This window comes from Mesoplodon bidens (assembly GCF_964165515.1).
Source record: "Mesoplodon bidens genome assembly, chromosome: 2".
NCBI classification, from domain to species: Eukaryota; Metazoa; Chordata; class Mammalia; order Artiodactyla; family Ziphiidae; genus Mesoplodon; species Mesoplodon bidens.
In genome coordinates this window covers 121,721,568-121,737,164 of record NC_138177.1, presented here as the reverse complement: position 1 = coordinate 121,737,164, position 15,597 = coordinate 121,721,568, and the positions used below count along the sequence as shown (strand labels likewise).

Genomic DNA, 15,597 nt, shown 5'->3' with positions numbered 1-15,597 from the left:
GGCAAGGGAACTGAAACATGAGCACTAATTCAAAAATAATAATATATTCCCAAATGCAAGTGAGTGCTACAGGAGAGAGGGATGGACATCACACATACAGGCTCACATATAAACGAGTGTATGGAGGGGCAAAAATGGGGAAAAACAGCATCAACCTGAGATTGCACAGCTAAATCCCAAAGTGGAACCATCCAAGGAAAGTTTTCTTTCCTTAAAATCTTAACAAAGAGTGACTGGAACTTAATCTTTTTTTTTTTTTCTAATATTTATTTAGTTGGTTGTGCTGGGTCTTATTAAATCTGGCCTGCGGGATCCTTAGTTGCACCTCGTGGGCTCTTTAGTTGTGGCATACGAACTCTTAGTTGTGGCATGTATGTGGGATCTAGTTCCCTGGCCAGGGATCGAACCTGGGCCCCCTGCATTGGGAGCACGAAGTCTTAACCACTGCACCACCAGGGAATTCCCTGGAACCTAATCTTTTGGAAAAGTGTTCCACGTCTGCAATTACTGCCTGAAGTGAGTGGCTGTGTCTCTTGAATCTTTACTGGAACTTACAAAGAGGAAGCTTTATTCTTTAAACATAAAACTTCCTTTCCCTTCTCTTCAGTCCTGAAACAAATGAGGTGGAGAGAAGTAGAAGTATATTTGGTGAGACTACAGCAGCCCCTACTAACAAGAGCATCTTCCAGAGGCTTGGGATGTTGAGAGATGCTTTTCAGGCTTGAGTTCCAAGTATCCTCTCACTCTGAACCTTTGTGTTTGACAGAGCAAGGCTGCGCCAAGCCTGGGATATATCCAGTTAGATCAGAGAGTGAATTCCAGAAACAGGGACAATGGTAGGATCTGCTAAGCTAGCTAGTCTTTTTATATTGACCAAGCCTCTTCGCACAATCTCCCCTAGTGGAAAAGACGAATAACTATGGGCTATATTCAAAGAGAATTTGCTGAATTGCATTGCACTAATTAATGGACTAGAATCATCTTTAAGGATCTTAACTTGTGTAGTTCCATAAGGCTCTATCCTCTCTACTCTTCAACTTTTTAGTCGGTGGTTTAGATCAAGGTCAGGAAGGCTCTGCTCATCACATTTGTAGCTATAGTAAAGTTGAGAGAGACAACAAATATTTGAAAGCAGGAAAGGTAGTAGGATATGTCTAAGAAATAATTTAATAGGAATAAATATATCATCATACACCAGAGTCAAAGAAACAATAGTAAAAGAATCAAATGTTGGAGATACGGTTTAGGAGCATCATGAAGGTTAGTGGATAATAAGCTTTGGGGGAGTTAGAATATGAAGTAACTGTCTTGCATCTGAATAAGAATATGAAGTAACTGTCTTGCATCTGAATAAAGAATGTGATCATTCCTCTCTCTCCTGAGATGGCCAAACAAAATAGTTCCCAGCTATGTCCTTTTTTTTTTTTTTTTAATTTATTTATTTATTTTTGCGGTACGCAGGCCCCTCACTGTTGTGGCCTCTCCCGTTGCGGAGCACAGGCTCCGAACGCCCAGGCTCAGCGGCCATGGCTCATGGGCCCATCCACTCCGCGGCATGTGGGATCCTCCCGGACCGGGGCACGAACCCGTGTCCCCTGCATCGGCAGGCGGACTCTTAACCACTGCGCCACCAGGGAAGCCCTCAGCTATGTCCTTTTAAAGGGATAATTAAAACTGTAACACAAATTTTAGGGAATAAAGATCAGAGTGGTGAATGGATTGAAAATCCTGTATGTGAGAGCCAATTAGAGGAACCAGGGATGCTTATCCCAGAGAAGACAAATCTAGGATGAGTCAACAGCTGTTTTTAAAAATCTGAAGAACTGTCATATAGGAAAGGGAATGGCCTGGTTCTCTGTGGCCCAACAGATGGAAATGAAGTACAATAATAGAACTGGTTAATTGTGAGGAAGAACTTTCCAATGGTCAGAGCTGTCCTAACATAAATGAATGGATCTGGAGATAGTGAGTTCCCCATCACTGGAGGTTCCCCATCAGATTGCATAGCTGACTTGAAAAGGATACACAAAAGAGATTAAATCATTGAAGTGTTTGAAGGTTCATTTCAATACTGACATCACATGATTCTCAGAGCTTTACTTAGAAATGTCTTGGCTACTGTGAAGAGTTTAGAATTTATATATATTATTTTTTTTAAAACCAAAGTCTGCTCTCTACATGTCTTATGAAATTATAATGTCAAAGCACTAATATTCTCAGTTGTGTTAGGTAGAGTGCATAAGTAACAAGGGTGTCAAAAGTTCAAGAAAACTACTTTCGTATTTTTCCTCTTCTCTTTCTCATTTTCTTCCCTCACACTCTTCTATTTTCTAACAATACTTAACTATTTGTAAATATTTTTAAAAATTCTCTTACAACAACTCTATTTAGTCCTCATGCTTGCTGGACACTAAAGCAGCCTTCATTTTATAAAATGGTTGTATTTTTGGGAAAGTGTGTAAATCCATTTTATGTAAAGGGAATAATTTTATGTAAAGGGAATAATTGTAAGCTCCAATTTAAAGGAGCTCTGCCATGAATCTCATCACCATAGTGAAAAATGTAGAGAATCTTTTAACCATTAAATAATAACGTCCTATTTTACGAATCTGATTTGAGCCTACTGTGCTTTGTTAAAGACAAGCATAAGTTTTATGGGCCAGCTCTCATCACAGAACTGGGTCAAAAAAAGCTAGCCACGTGTTGCCATCAGAGGCTGAAAGGAAAAGCAAGCTGAGATGAATAGAAATTAAAATATGAGAAATCCTAGAATGGAAAGTTAAAATAAATCTACATTCTATACTATGCTGTTAAGCCTGTTGGATTTATTAATTGATTGAAATTGCCCCTCCTTCACTCAGCTGATGTCTCCTGCATCAAGTAACAGCAGTGGGTCTCTCTCACCTTCCTCTTCTTCTGATTGTCTGCTGAGCCGTGGAGGAGGGCCTGGGCGGAGCCACGTGGCAGCTTTGCGGAGTCGTTTTGAATTGGAATATGCTCTAAATGCAAGGTCCTATGCTGCCTGGTCCCAAAGGTAAGTGGTAGTCTAAGCAACAGTTACACAGTCAAGTCAGATTCCAGAAGTTCATCAAGATAATCACCTGATTTTCTTAGTATCAACAGGGAACTTACCACCCCTGTGGCAAACTTTGAAAGGGGAGATTTGAACCTGTTTTTCTTCTAATATTTTGATCAAAAATTAGAAATTTTGTTGTCTGTTAGTCTAGGTTCTCTAAGCTTCAGGTTAACTCTTGCTTAAGCAAGAATTGTCTAACTACAGCAAGAACTGTCTAGCTACAGCAACAAAAGGAATTTATTGAAAGTATTCTGGGAGTTTCTTATGGAATTTAAGGAAGAATTTCTTGTGTGGGAATCAAGAAGCAACTCTGAAGGTCTGAGCACCAAAAGTTCAGTGTTCTGAGAATTACCTTATGACCCAGCAATTCCACCCCTAGGTATATTTCCAAAAGAATTGAAAATAGATACTCAACAAATACCTGTACTCAAATGTTTATAGCAGCACTATTCGCAATAGCCAAAAGGTGGGAAAAAAAAATCCATCAACAGATGAATAGATAAAAAATGTGGTATCCATACAATAGAATATTATCCAGCCATAACAGGAATGACGTACTGATGCATGTTACAGCATGGATGAACCCTGAAAACATGCTAAATGAAGTAAGCCAGGGACAAAGATCACATATTGTATGTGATCCTATTTATATGAATGTCCAGAATAGGTGTACTAGTCAGTTTGGGTAGCTATAACAAAATACCATAGATTGGATGGTTTAAACAACAGAAATTTCTCACCATGGAGGCTGGAATCTGACATCAGGGTGCCAGCACTGTTGGGTTCTAGTGAGACTTTCAAATAGCCATTTTCCTGGTTTACAGATGGCCACCTTCTCACTGTACCCTCACATGGCAGAGAGAGCTCTGGAGTCTTTTTATCTTTTGATAAGGGCACGAATTCTGTCAGATCAAGGGCTTCATTCTTCTGACCTCATTTAACCTTAATCACATCCTTAAAGACCCTATTTCCAATATAGTCACATAGGGGTTAGGGCCCCAACATATGAAATTGGAGAGAGGGGGGACACAGTTCTGTCAATAGCAATAGGTAAATCCATAAAAACAAAAAGTAGATTGGTGGTGGGCTTCCCTGGTGGCGCAGTGGTTGAGAGTCTGCCTGCCGATGCAGGGGACGTGGGTTCGTGCCCCAGTCCGGGAAGATCCCACATGCTGCGGAGCGGCTAGGCCTGTGAGCCGTGGCCGTTGACCCTGTGCGTCCGGAGCCTGTGCTCCACAATGGGAGAGGCCACAACAGTGAGAGGCCCGCATAATGCAAAAAAAAAAAAAAAAAAAAAAGTAGATTGGTGGCCCCAGGGTCTGGGTGGGGGAGGAGGAAATTAGCAGTAACTGCTTAATGGATATGGGATTTTATTTTGGGGGGATGAAAATATTTTGGAATTAGATAGAGGTGGTGGTTACAAAACATTGTGAATATACTAAATGCCACAGAATTTTTCACTTTAAAATGATTAATTTTATATTATGTGAACTTTACCTCAAGGAAAAACAAAAGCCACAAAAAAAAGTTTAAGCAAAGGGGCAAGTCAGAAAAAGAGGAAAAAAGAGTTCAGCTTTCTTCCATAGCAAACTATGCCATTTACACGCCCCAATCCCCAATACACAGTCTCCTGCATCCTACGACATTCCTTGAGCAAGTCACATAGCTGAGTCCAACATCGATAGGGAGAGAAAATATACTCAGCCTCTAGTGGGAGGTCCTACAGAGTCATATGGCAAAAGGCATAAATACAAAAAGCATAATGAAGTAGGAATAAGTACAGTCTGCCATGTGAGAAAATATGATGGGTCCCTTTGGATTATATGGCCACCTCTGGTCTAAACAAGTGTGGTTGGAGTGAAGGTGGGGTCATATTTCATGTATGTAAACCTGGTCGCCAATGGCCTGATCTGGATGGAGAACAATAAAGGCAGGCACTGCTCCATGGATACCCTACAAAGTGCATACTGCAACTCCTGGAAAATCAGAAAAGACTGGCTTAAAATCTCTGTCCTCCCACATGTGCTCCAGAGCATTTGTACATGCGCCATTACACACGCGCACTTATACACACATATACACATTCACACATTCTGTCATCAGAGTCAACATTTTTATCCTGAAGGTGAGGAAAGACTATCTGGATTTAGCAAGGATCCTATACCATCTACAAATTGCTACTGTTGCCTTTTTAGCCATAGTTATTAAATTCCTGGTCTGACAAAAGAGTTGCAGCTGCAGCTATGAAGAGATGAGAACCTGAATCATGAACTTTAATCTATGGAATGTCATGAAGTTAAGTATCAGCAGGCTTGATTGATAACAAGGCAAACTGGACACATTTCTTTATTGGACTCCAGTCTCTCACATAATTTCATAAGGGGCTCATAGGCCAAGATTAGATTAGGTTCAGTCACAACATCATCTTCTAATTCCATCTGTTCTTCTTCTTTACTTGTGGTTTTAAAATTAATTATCTGAAGAGACAGATTTTGGTATTTCCAAAGCATAGTCACTCAAGGTTTGTCCACTTGAGGCAGAGGTTAAGAGGATGAGCTGTGAAGTCAGATCTGAGGTTCAGTCTTGGCTTTACCACTTAAGAGCTCGGTGACCTTGGGCAAGTTACCTACATCTTATATGTAATATACAGATAGTAATACTAGCTCTTAGGATTGTTACTGGGAGAGGCAGTATTGTCACAAAGTGACTGAGTGAAAAATGCCAACAGACCCAAGCAAAGGGTGCAAGTTCCCATAATGTAGGTTAGTCACACAACTTATAATACATAGACAGCTACCCAGATGGGAGGCACAGCAGCACACCCAACTGGGTGAGCTGGGGGTGGAGGGAACACAGCTGCTCTGGCCTTCAAGAACCCAGAAGGTATACCACTACTCCTAAAACTGCCCAAACAGGGTGGGAAAACATCATCAGGTGTTTTGAGATGCTCCCTTTGATAATCTCACATGGTTTTTTATACCTCCCTGGTCCTTCTGGACAGTTATGGAACCCTGATAAGTACTTGTCTGTCTACTTGGTACAAATTTCTCTTAACAGCCTAGCACACCCTGAGTATTTGTTGTGAGGGTGCATTGAAGGTCAGTTTGTAATTGTATCACCCCTCTAGTAAGGTCAATCTTTGGACTGTTTGAAATCAACTCCAGAAATAAGTAAAGCATTTAGCTAAGTTGTAAGATACACCATGTCTGTTTTATTCATATCTGTAACCCTAGTAGCTAGCAGTGTAATTGGAATGAAGTCAATATGTAACAAATATTTGTCCTGAGGATAAAACATTGGATAAATTGGCTCAATAATTTGTAATTATTATTATTTTGGAGCATAATCAGTCAAGAAGATTTAATTATTTTCTCTATTCTTTCCATTTAAATAACTATCACTATTGCACTTCTACTGCATGCCAGGCACTATTTTAGACACTTTGAATACTCATTTAAGTAAACCTTAGAAGTTAGGTATTCCAATTTTTATAGATAAGGAAACTGAGGCTCAGAAAGAGTAAGTAACTTTACTAAGTTTATTGAAGCAGAATTGGAGTCCTCACCCAGGACTCTCCTATGCTTTCTGAATTTCTCTGGCACAGGATGTGTCACTTTTCAGAAGTTTGATATATTTTGCCAATACTTGTATTTGCTGGACTTCTTCCAATGTCTTCTGGAAGTTGGTCAGGAAAAGAATTCAATTACTCCTCCCAAGCCTGCCTTTTCAGCATGTATAGGAAAGAGCAAATGAGACCAGAGATCAATAGTTTCTTAAAGTCAAAGAATCCAAGGATCTAGCAGGGCCATGAGTTTAACAACCTGGAATTCAGCGGCTCTTTGGCTGCACATTAGAATTACCTGGGGAACTTTTACAAGTACCAGTGCCCAGGACCAATTAAACCAAAATCCATGGGGATGGCACCCAGACTTCAGAAGCTTTTAACGTTTTCCAGGTGAGCCCAATATACATCCAAGCATGAGAAGCATGCTGAAAGTGAATACTACAATCTAACCTGCCAGTCAATCTGATGCAACTGATGGGATAAACAAAAGAGGAACATGAGTGCCAAGGTGAAACAGCAGCTGTGACAAAAGGCGACCATTCTGAAGGCTGATTACCTGTGTGGTCTCTCCCAAAAGTCCTTGCAAGGTGCTAGCAAGCTCTAAGAGGCTTTCTAACTAACTCATTACAATCACACAAGGTGTAATTTTTAGCCCAGCATTATTTTTTCTTAAATAGCAACAAGATATGGCCTGTAGTCCTCACCCAAAGTGTTCCCAGTTTTGGGTCTCGGAGCCCTCAACAATGTCTTTAAAATAATGCATTTATTTTTTTCAATTTTGGGGTTATGAAAGTTACAGCCTGTAGTTTTGTAATTCTTGATTTGGAGGGGATTTTGGTTTCTATTTCCACATTTGTTTTTAATTATTATTTTCCTTTATAAAATAAATATCAAGGTGGGAAACTGTGTCAGATATCTTCTCTGAAGGTAATAGACATTTGTTAATTCCTGCTGAAACCCCAAACTGATGAAATCTGAGTTTGGGGAAGGCACTCCTGAAGTTCTGCCTCTTTTAAAATACTTTGTGTCTTTAGATATATTTGGAAAACTAAGCATGTGGCACTTGCTCCTCCCACAGGGTATGAAATCTCCCATCTTGTACATGGATTACATCATGTATATTTAGAAATGACAAAGTGATACACAACCTTTCAGATGTGAAAACCAATTAGTGTTTATGTGGGGCTGGGCTCTGAGAATAGAATGCTATGACCTAGTTAGCTGTCCAGGAGAAGAAAGCAGAGATCCAGAGATTGGAACTGTGAAACAGATTGATTTGGAATTAATTTTTCACATTACAAAAGGGTCCATGAAAGGGTTCCTTTAAATAGAAAGCTTGCCTAGTGCACTTAGAATGCAATTCAACTTATAAAAGTTGAATATGTTATCAAATTTTAATTTACACATAGTTTTTCCAGAATGCAGCAACTGTGTAAGATGATAGCACCATGAAACCAATGTTCCTAGGAGGAATGAAAAAAGGAGCGCTGAGGGGCTTGTGTCCACTCGCTTCTGTGGAGCAGGACGGTTTATCCAGTATCAGCCATAGTGTGGTGTCTCCTCACCACGGAAGGGCAAATACTCCCCTTTTTAGTCTACTACCTACCTCTTCTTCATGCTTCTTTGTACTGAAACTTCCCTCAGGCGCCTTAAATGTTCACTTTTCTTCCAATCCCTTCTTCATTCCCAATTTATTTCTCTTGCCAGCTCACCACAATCAGCAATTTCAACCCATGGCTCCAACTCTCTGTCTCTCTCTCGCTCTCTGTGTCTCTCTCTCACACACACACACACACACACACACACACACACAGTTAGCCCCCAGTCCATATGTCCAAACTTGGCTGCTCTGCTTTCTTTGTCATGTCTTTAACTTCTCTCCCTCGAGTCCCATCTTCCCCATGCCATAATCCACTTAACCCTCTACTGCCAGCGTAATCTTCCTTCTGTAGACTTCCAATTATATCACTACCCTACTTTAAAACTACCATTAATTCCACATTGCCTCTAAAATTAAGTGACGTTATGTCATCCATAATCCAAAATGACCAGTGAAACACATTTCCAGTTTTCCCTCCCAGTAAACATCAGATGTTCCAGTGGTTCTAGACATTGATCCTGTCACTTCCCTTCTCAAAAAATGTTCTAGGGTTTTGGGAACTGTAGGAGGTATTTTTTGGTATTTTGGTATTTTTGGTATTTCCCAGTGACAAGGGAGGTGCCACTGATTTTTAGTGGGAGGGGGGGCAGAGTGTTGAATTTCCTACAATGTTTTGGACAATCCCACAAAATAAAGAATTATCATGCACAGAATAGCAATAGCATCCCTGGTGACACACAGTATAGACAAACTAGAAGTTCTACTATTTCCCATACACACCCCATGTTTAATTTACTGTCAATCTATTTCTATATCATATTTTTTAACCTCAACACTCCCACCCAATCTTATCAAAATATTAATCAGCCTTCAGTAATATCTAGTCAGCTTGATCACTGTGTCATGAAAGAGCCTTTTCTGGGACTAACTCCTCCTTAGTTATGCCTTACCAAAGGCTACGGTAGTTTGTGCCACGTTATACATTTGTGTTGTTTTGTCTTGTATTATGATCATTTATTTTTAATTGCCCATTAGCTCATAAGTACTTTAAGGGAAGAAATTTTCTTTTGTGTTTTTTTTTCTGGTGCCTACAATATCTCATTTATAACTGAACTGTAAGTGGTGAATATTAAATATTTTTATCTATAATAAATTAGAGGAATCATTAATTGGGCTATGAATACCATGCTTTGTATTTCTGACATTTGAGTAAAACTGTGGCGCTCAGAATTTTGACCCTTACTTTCCGGTCAAGTTCAAATTTTTTTATCCGAAAATAATGAACGACCAGTTAATTCAAACTTTTTTCCATCCCACCCCCTCACTATTAGGACATTAAATGTCTGCTTATTTCTTTGTAGTAAACAAACGAATAGAAATTGGGTGCTGGAAACGTATGACAAAAGAAGGCACTGACACATTCATTCCCAGTGTGTTTTAAAAGGGGAGTTTGCTTTGAGTTGAGGTAGTTTAGAAAGGTTTCACTGAAGAGAGAGATGATGGAAATATAGTTCAGGTATAAAGAGAACAGGATGAACAAACATGAAATAACGACCATGAACTTTCTTTTCCTCCTTTTTAAAAAGAATAGTCATCCCTTTCCCAGTGATCTATAAAAGCAGTTCTTTCACATATCAAGGATCTACATTTAGATAGGTCTGTTTTCAGTTTTTCTATTCTGTTCCTTTGGGACATATGTTTATCCCTGTGTCAGTTGTATATGATTTTAATTACAATAACATTATTAAACTCTTGATTTCTGGTAGGGCACATCCCATCTTGACTATTCTTGATTATTCTTGACTTTTTCTCTTCCATATAAATTTTATAATCAGCTTGGATTTTTCACAAAAACATAAGATTTTGATTATAGGTATTTTAAACCTATAGATCAATATGGGAAGATATGACATCTTTATGATAATTGAGTCTCCCTTGCCATGAACATAGTACTTTTTGTATTTATTTAGATGTTCTTTAACATCTTTTAGTTAGGTTTTATAATCTTCTCTGCAAGGTTCTTATACCTTTTGTCATGTTGATTGTTACATTCATTGTGATTGCTGAAATAATTTGAATTCATTGCTACCACATTATTTTATTCTCTCTGGGATTTTTTCTCACTCTGTCCTTTTCCTGTTTTCCTTTGGATTATTTGAATAGGCACTCTGGTTTTCTGTTCCTTAGTGTGTACCCTAGAAACTTTAACATATTAAATTTAATAAATTTTATATTAATATACTTGTCCTACTCCCAAATAAAAGAGATTTTAGAGTATTTTAGTTTCATTCATTCCCTCCCAAATTATATACTTCTATCCATTATTTTATTTTAGTATGATTTTTCTAATTCCACAGCTTAGATATTATTTTATTGTTTTACACAGCTATGGTTTATTTAGACTTAAATAACACAGGCTCAGTAGTCATGGTGCACGGGCTTAGTTGCTCCGCGGCATGAGGGATCTTCCCAGACCAGGGCTTGAACCCATGTCCCCTGCATTGACAGGTGGATTCTTAACCACTGTGCAACCAGGGAAGCCCTCTGTTCTCTATTTTATGGCCCCATAATGGGAGATATGTAACCAAGTTTGTAAAAGCTATGTGATCTCTCATGAAGCTACATAAAAACAGAGGGATTTTAAAAGCTGCTGGGATGTTTGATGTCAGGAGGCTACCCAGGTAAAAGGCCAAAAAGAACAGCCTTCCTTCACAAGAGCATTAGTTCATGAACACATTCGTCCCCTTAGGTAACTCTCACCTGGGATTCTGTTATCTTACTATTGAATGGAAAAGGAGTTTTCCATTCTGAAAACACCTTTATTTTCCCTCTTTCTTGAAATATATTTTAGTGTATATGGGATTTAAGGTGTTTAATTATTTTCCCCTGCACCTTTAAGGTGCTTTTCCACATCTTTGTTGTTGTTGCTGCTGTTAAAATATTATCTGCGAATCTAATTGTCATTTCTTTTATTTTTAATCTGCCCTTTCTAATTGCTGTTAGAATTTCTCTTTGTCTTTGGTATTGCACAGTTTAACTATGTTGTATATAGGTATGGATTTATTTTTATTTATCTTGCTTTGAATCTATTAGATGCCCAGAATCTGAAGATTGATATCTTTCACAAATTCTGGAAAATTCTCAGTCACTACCTCTTCTAACATGTCTTTACCCCATCTTCTCTCTTCTTTCTTTATGGACTTCTAACTAGATGTATTTTAGATCTTCTCACTCTATTTTCCACATTTCTCACTCTCTCTTTTTTTAAAATTTTCCAACCTTTACTTTCCCTATGCTACTTTCTGGTAATTTCTTCAAATCTATCCAGTACACTTGGTAGCTGGATCTAATATGCTGTTCTCTTCATTGCATTTCTAATTCAATTCATTTCTAATATCTATTCCAATTCTAGAAATTGTATAGCTTTTGCAATTTGACTAGACTCTTTTGAAAATCTGTTTCTTCCACACTCTTCTAAATTATTTCTTCTTTTCATACACATTTATCTTAGATTCTATTAATATATCTGAATATCTGCTATTTCTCTATCTGAAGTTTTTGGATATAATTATGTAGTTCATTGTTTCTGATAATTCTTGCTCCTTGTTTTAAAATGTATTTAGAAATTTTTGTTTCTATTGTAGCTCATATTCCTTGGAACTTTATCGTTGGCAATTTTTTGACCCTTATTTGGCGTAAGTTACTTCACAGATGATTTGCTTTTGCTCTTTCTGATTATCTGGGGACACTAACCCACCGAACCACTTAAAAACTTCAACTTGGAGTTTTCCATAAAACACATGTAGTGATATTTTTGTTTTAAAACTTGCATGTGAATGGGTTTGTGGATGGGACCTCTCAGGGCAAATACTTCATTTTTTCATTTTTCTTAGTTTATCTGGAGCCAAGGATGACATAGACCAATTATCCTCTGTGTCTTCCTATGTAGAATGGATGTTATTATTCCTGGCTCACCCAATCTTGGTGTTGTCCTTCAAAGATTTTAGCTTTATACAGGTGTTTATTATCTGACCTCCCACCTGGCTTGGGCCTATGCTATTTCTCCCATGTAATCCAATAAAATTCAAGCTTTAGGCCCACAAGAATCAGTAGAATAGCTTCTTCATGGCACTTACATCTGCCTGGAACTATAGTTTTAGCCAATCACTTACTTTTTTATTGGTATCTACACTAAATTGTAAACATCATGAGAGCATGAACATCTCTCCTTTTTGATTCTGTGTCTCCAGTACTTAGAATAGGGTCTAATAGTTGCTAAATACCTATTTGTGGAATGAATGAATGATCATAATAGGTCTCACAACATTACTCCATTTAATCCTCACAACGATCTTATGAAGTAGGCCTCCTGGTTTCCATTTTTCAGTTTGTTTTACAACTGAGACTCCAACGATTTAAGTAATTTTAATGAAACTGTATAGTTGAAAAATGGTAATTAATAGTTGAATCTGGGCCTATTTGGTGGTGTTTCCATTACACCATGCTGTCTCTGGAGACTATGCTTGGCCAACATGTTTTTTTGTGGTACACAGGCCTGTCACTATTGTGGCCTCTCTTGTTGCGGAGCACAGGCTCCGGACGCATAGACTCAGTGGCCATGGCTCACGGGCCCATCCGCTCTGCAGCATGATGGGATCTTTCCAGACTGGGGCACGAACCCGTGTCCCCTGCATCGGCAGATGGACTCTCAACCACTGCGCCACCAGGGAAGCCCCTAGCCAAAATGTTTGAACTGTCTTTAAGAGGCAGCAACTTCTAACCTCTGGTTTGGGCTTTGAGGATAATTAGCAGGGAGCTATCCAGAGTACTGAACTACCTCCCTCGAAAACTCTTCCAGCTTCAACGGAACATAGCTCATTCTTAGTCTATGGCCAGTACAGCCTTTGATTGAAGGAAAAATTTCCCTTCCCACTCTGACTACCTCTGATACTAGCGACTTTACCTCAGCTTATGCCTGCTCATAATAGATCTTTATAATCAGTTGCCTGCACTGATACACACCTAACCTGGATAAAACAAATTCCACACCTGCTGCCTCATTCACGAGCAGAACTTGGCCTAACCCTGCCCTCTCTCTCTTCTTTAATCATGTCTCTGGAAACCAGCCTGACTCCCTGGCCACATTTCTAGACGCAGCAAAAACTAATCAGAACATATAAAAAGATAAACTCCTTCCTTCTAAATATCTGGGGACCAGTTTTGAACATTACTTTAGTATGATTTCTTTATTGAATTAAGTGCATTGTAAAACCAGACATTTTTTCTCATTAAATGTACTCTCTACTACAGTAGTCAATTGAATTCACTGTATTAAAAAAAAAAAAGAATCTTTTAGCTGATATTTTTGTTCAACAAAAAAAAACCTATCCAGTGATGAGGGTTTCATGAGTTTTTCAGTCCTGGAAATGAAGACAAACACTGCCCTTAAACTCATAAACTCAATGAAGGCCCAGAATCTTTTAGCTGATTCTACATAGAAATAATTTTAAGATCTATAAATTCAAGAAAATAATTAAAAAATAGCATCTTTGGCTTTCTGAACTTTTTTTTACTTGTTAAACAGTGTTGATTTAAATTATCACATCTAGTGGTTACCAAAGAACTCAGTGTGTATCAGAGCATCACATTAATACCTAATCCTCAATTCAGCAATGTCTTCTGAGCTTGTAGAGAGTGGTCTAACCAACTTAAGTTCTATGGGCCTTGCTCACATTGTTTGTATAGTGAGGAGAGTAAGACATTGCTTGCCTAATCAAGGGAGAAAACTTTTTTTCTCAGGACAGTTATCACCTCTGGGATGTATAATTTTTGTGACACTCACTTTCTGAAGGTCCGTAATCAAGCTCATTAAGGGTCTGTGCTGGAAAAATATAAAAGCCAAAGGAGAGCAGCTGGAATGTGAGCAAGTGGCATGATGCCTGTCAGCTGCCTTTTATCTCTTTCTTTTTAAGTTCAAATCTGCCCATAAATTTTTTCTAATTAAAAAAAGCAGAAAATTTCTTAATGTCATGGGGTACGGGGTTGAGAGAGAAAATACATAGCTACACATGTTGTGTGAGGGTGTGAAAGTACTTCTTATACCTCTTCATTATGTGCTTGAATGTTATCTAATAAGGAGGGAAAATTAAAGAAAGTGGAGGAAGTTAAAACTATTTCCATAAAGGTCAAAAAATAAGCATATCCATCTATTTATATTTATACAAAACCTCTTCACCACAGCCCTAGGTGCCATACCCAGAAAGCACTGTAGTGAAATAAGAAAACAATTCTCAGAGGCACACATACACACAAAAAGTGAAAGGAAGATGGAAGACTGTAAATTGATTGCTGGTGCTCTCTGCATTCTCATGTTGCTGATATCCTACAAGTCATCAAAATTGGAAATAGTCTGTTCTGAAATGCAATAGGGCTCAATGTAAGAACTTCCTTTCAGCTAATGTGGACCTACAGCAGTTGTGTTAGTAGCTCTTTTCTAGTTGCCTTGCTCTCTAGCGCCACCTAGCAATCAGTTGACAAAGTACGGGTGAGGCCTTCGGCCCTCTGACTGCTGTACTGAGGAGAGAGGCTTAGAGATTTCACTGAACAGAGGCATTCAGCCTTAAAGTTAGGAGCAGGTGAAAAATGTCAATTCTTTCCTTCAGTTCCTTGACTTTAAAACCACCCTTAGTTTTAAACAGCCTTTCTCCATGAAAAATGTAAAAGAAAGAACATCAAAAAAATTATTCTGTTCAAAAGAGGAAGTGATGAAAAATAGGAAATTAATAAAAGTGAAGATATGAGAAGAGCCCTACATGTGTAAAATTGACACCTTTTTTATAAGCTTCAAGGACCTGATTTATTGTCAAGCAAAAAAGATTTGCATGAAAAGAGTGAGCAAGTGACATATGTAGGTTACTACATATGCACTTGAGAGAGGGAAAGATGCAGCTCTTACCATGGCTGATGCTGTAATCTCGTGTTCTTTTCTATCCAGCAGTGCTTGTCAGCAACCTAAAATGGGCTCCCTCATAACCCAAACGGTGAGCCAGAGTGCATTTCCCTCTTCAAGCATTTTGTAATACTAATTAACTAATACCCAGCCACAGGAAGGGAACCTGCAAAGATTCACCCAAGGCAAACTGCTAAATAAATGGTGACAGATTTCTCAGTTTTCAATTAGGTGAAATGACATATTGGGACAAGGAATAGCCTGACTTTCTAATGATAAGAGTTTTATGAGTTTTTCATTCCTGGAAACGAAGAGAAACTCTGGTTCTTTCTCCATTCATAACCAAAACGAGGGCCCAGACCCACTCCTGCCTTCATCAAAGCACACAGATCCTGCCTTTGGCGGTG

The 15,597-nt window shown here is 38.6% G+C and overlaps 1 protein-coding gene across 1 annotated transcript in view; it reads left to right on the top strand.

Annotated features, from left to right (window-relative positions):
- Positions 1-15,597, top strand: part of TNNI3K (TNNI3 interacting kinase) — a gene marked incomplete at its 3' end in the record, with an annotated part of 285,990 nt that overhangs the window by 219,100 nt on the left and 51,293 nt on the right. Inside the window, exon 23 of the mRNA XM_081226315.1 lies at positions 2,862-3,034. Within this exon, the coding sequence (XP_081082441.1) occupies positions 2,862-3,034 (173 nt within the window). The remainder of the gene's footprint in view (positions 1-2,861; positions 3,035-15,597) is intronic.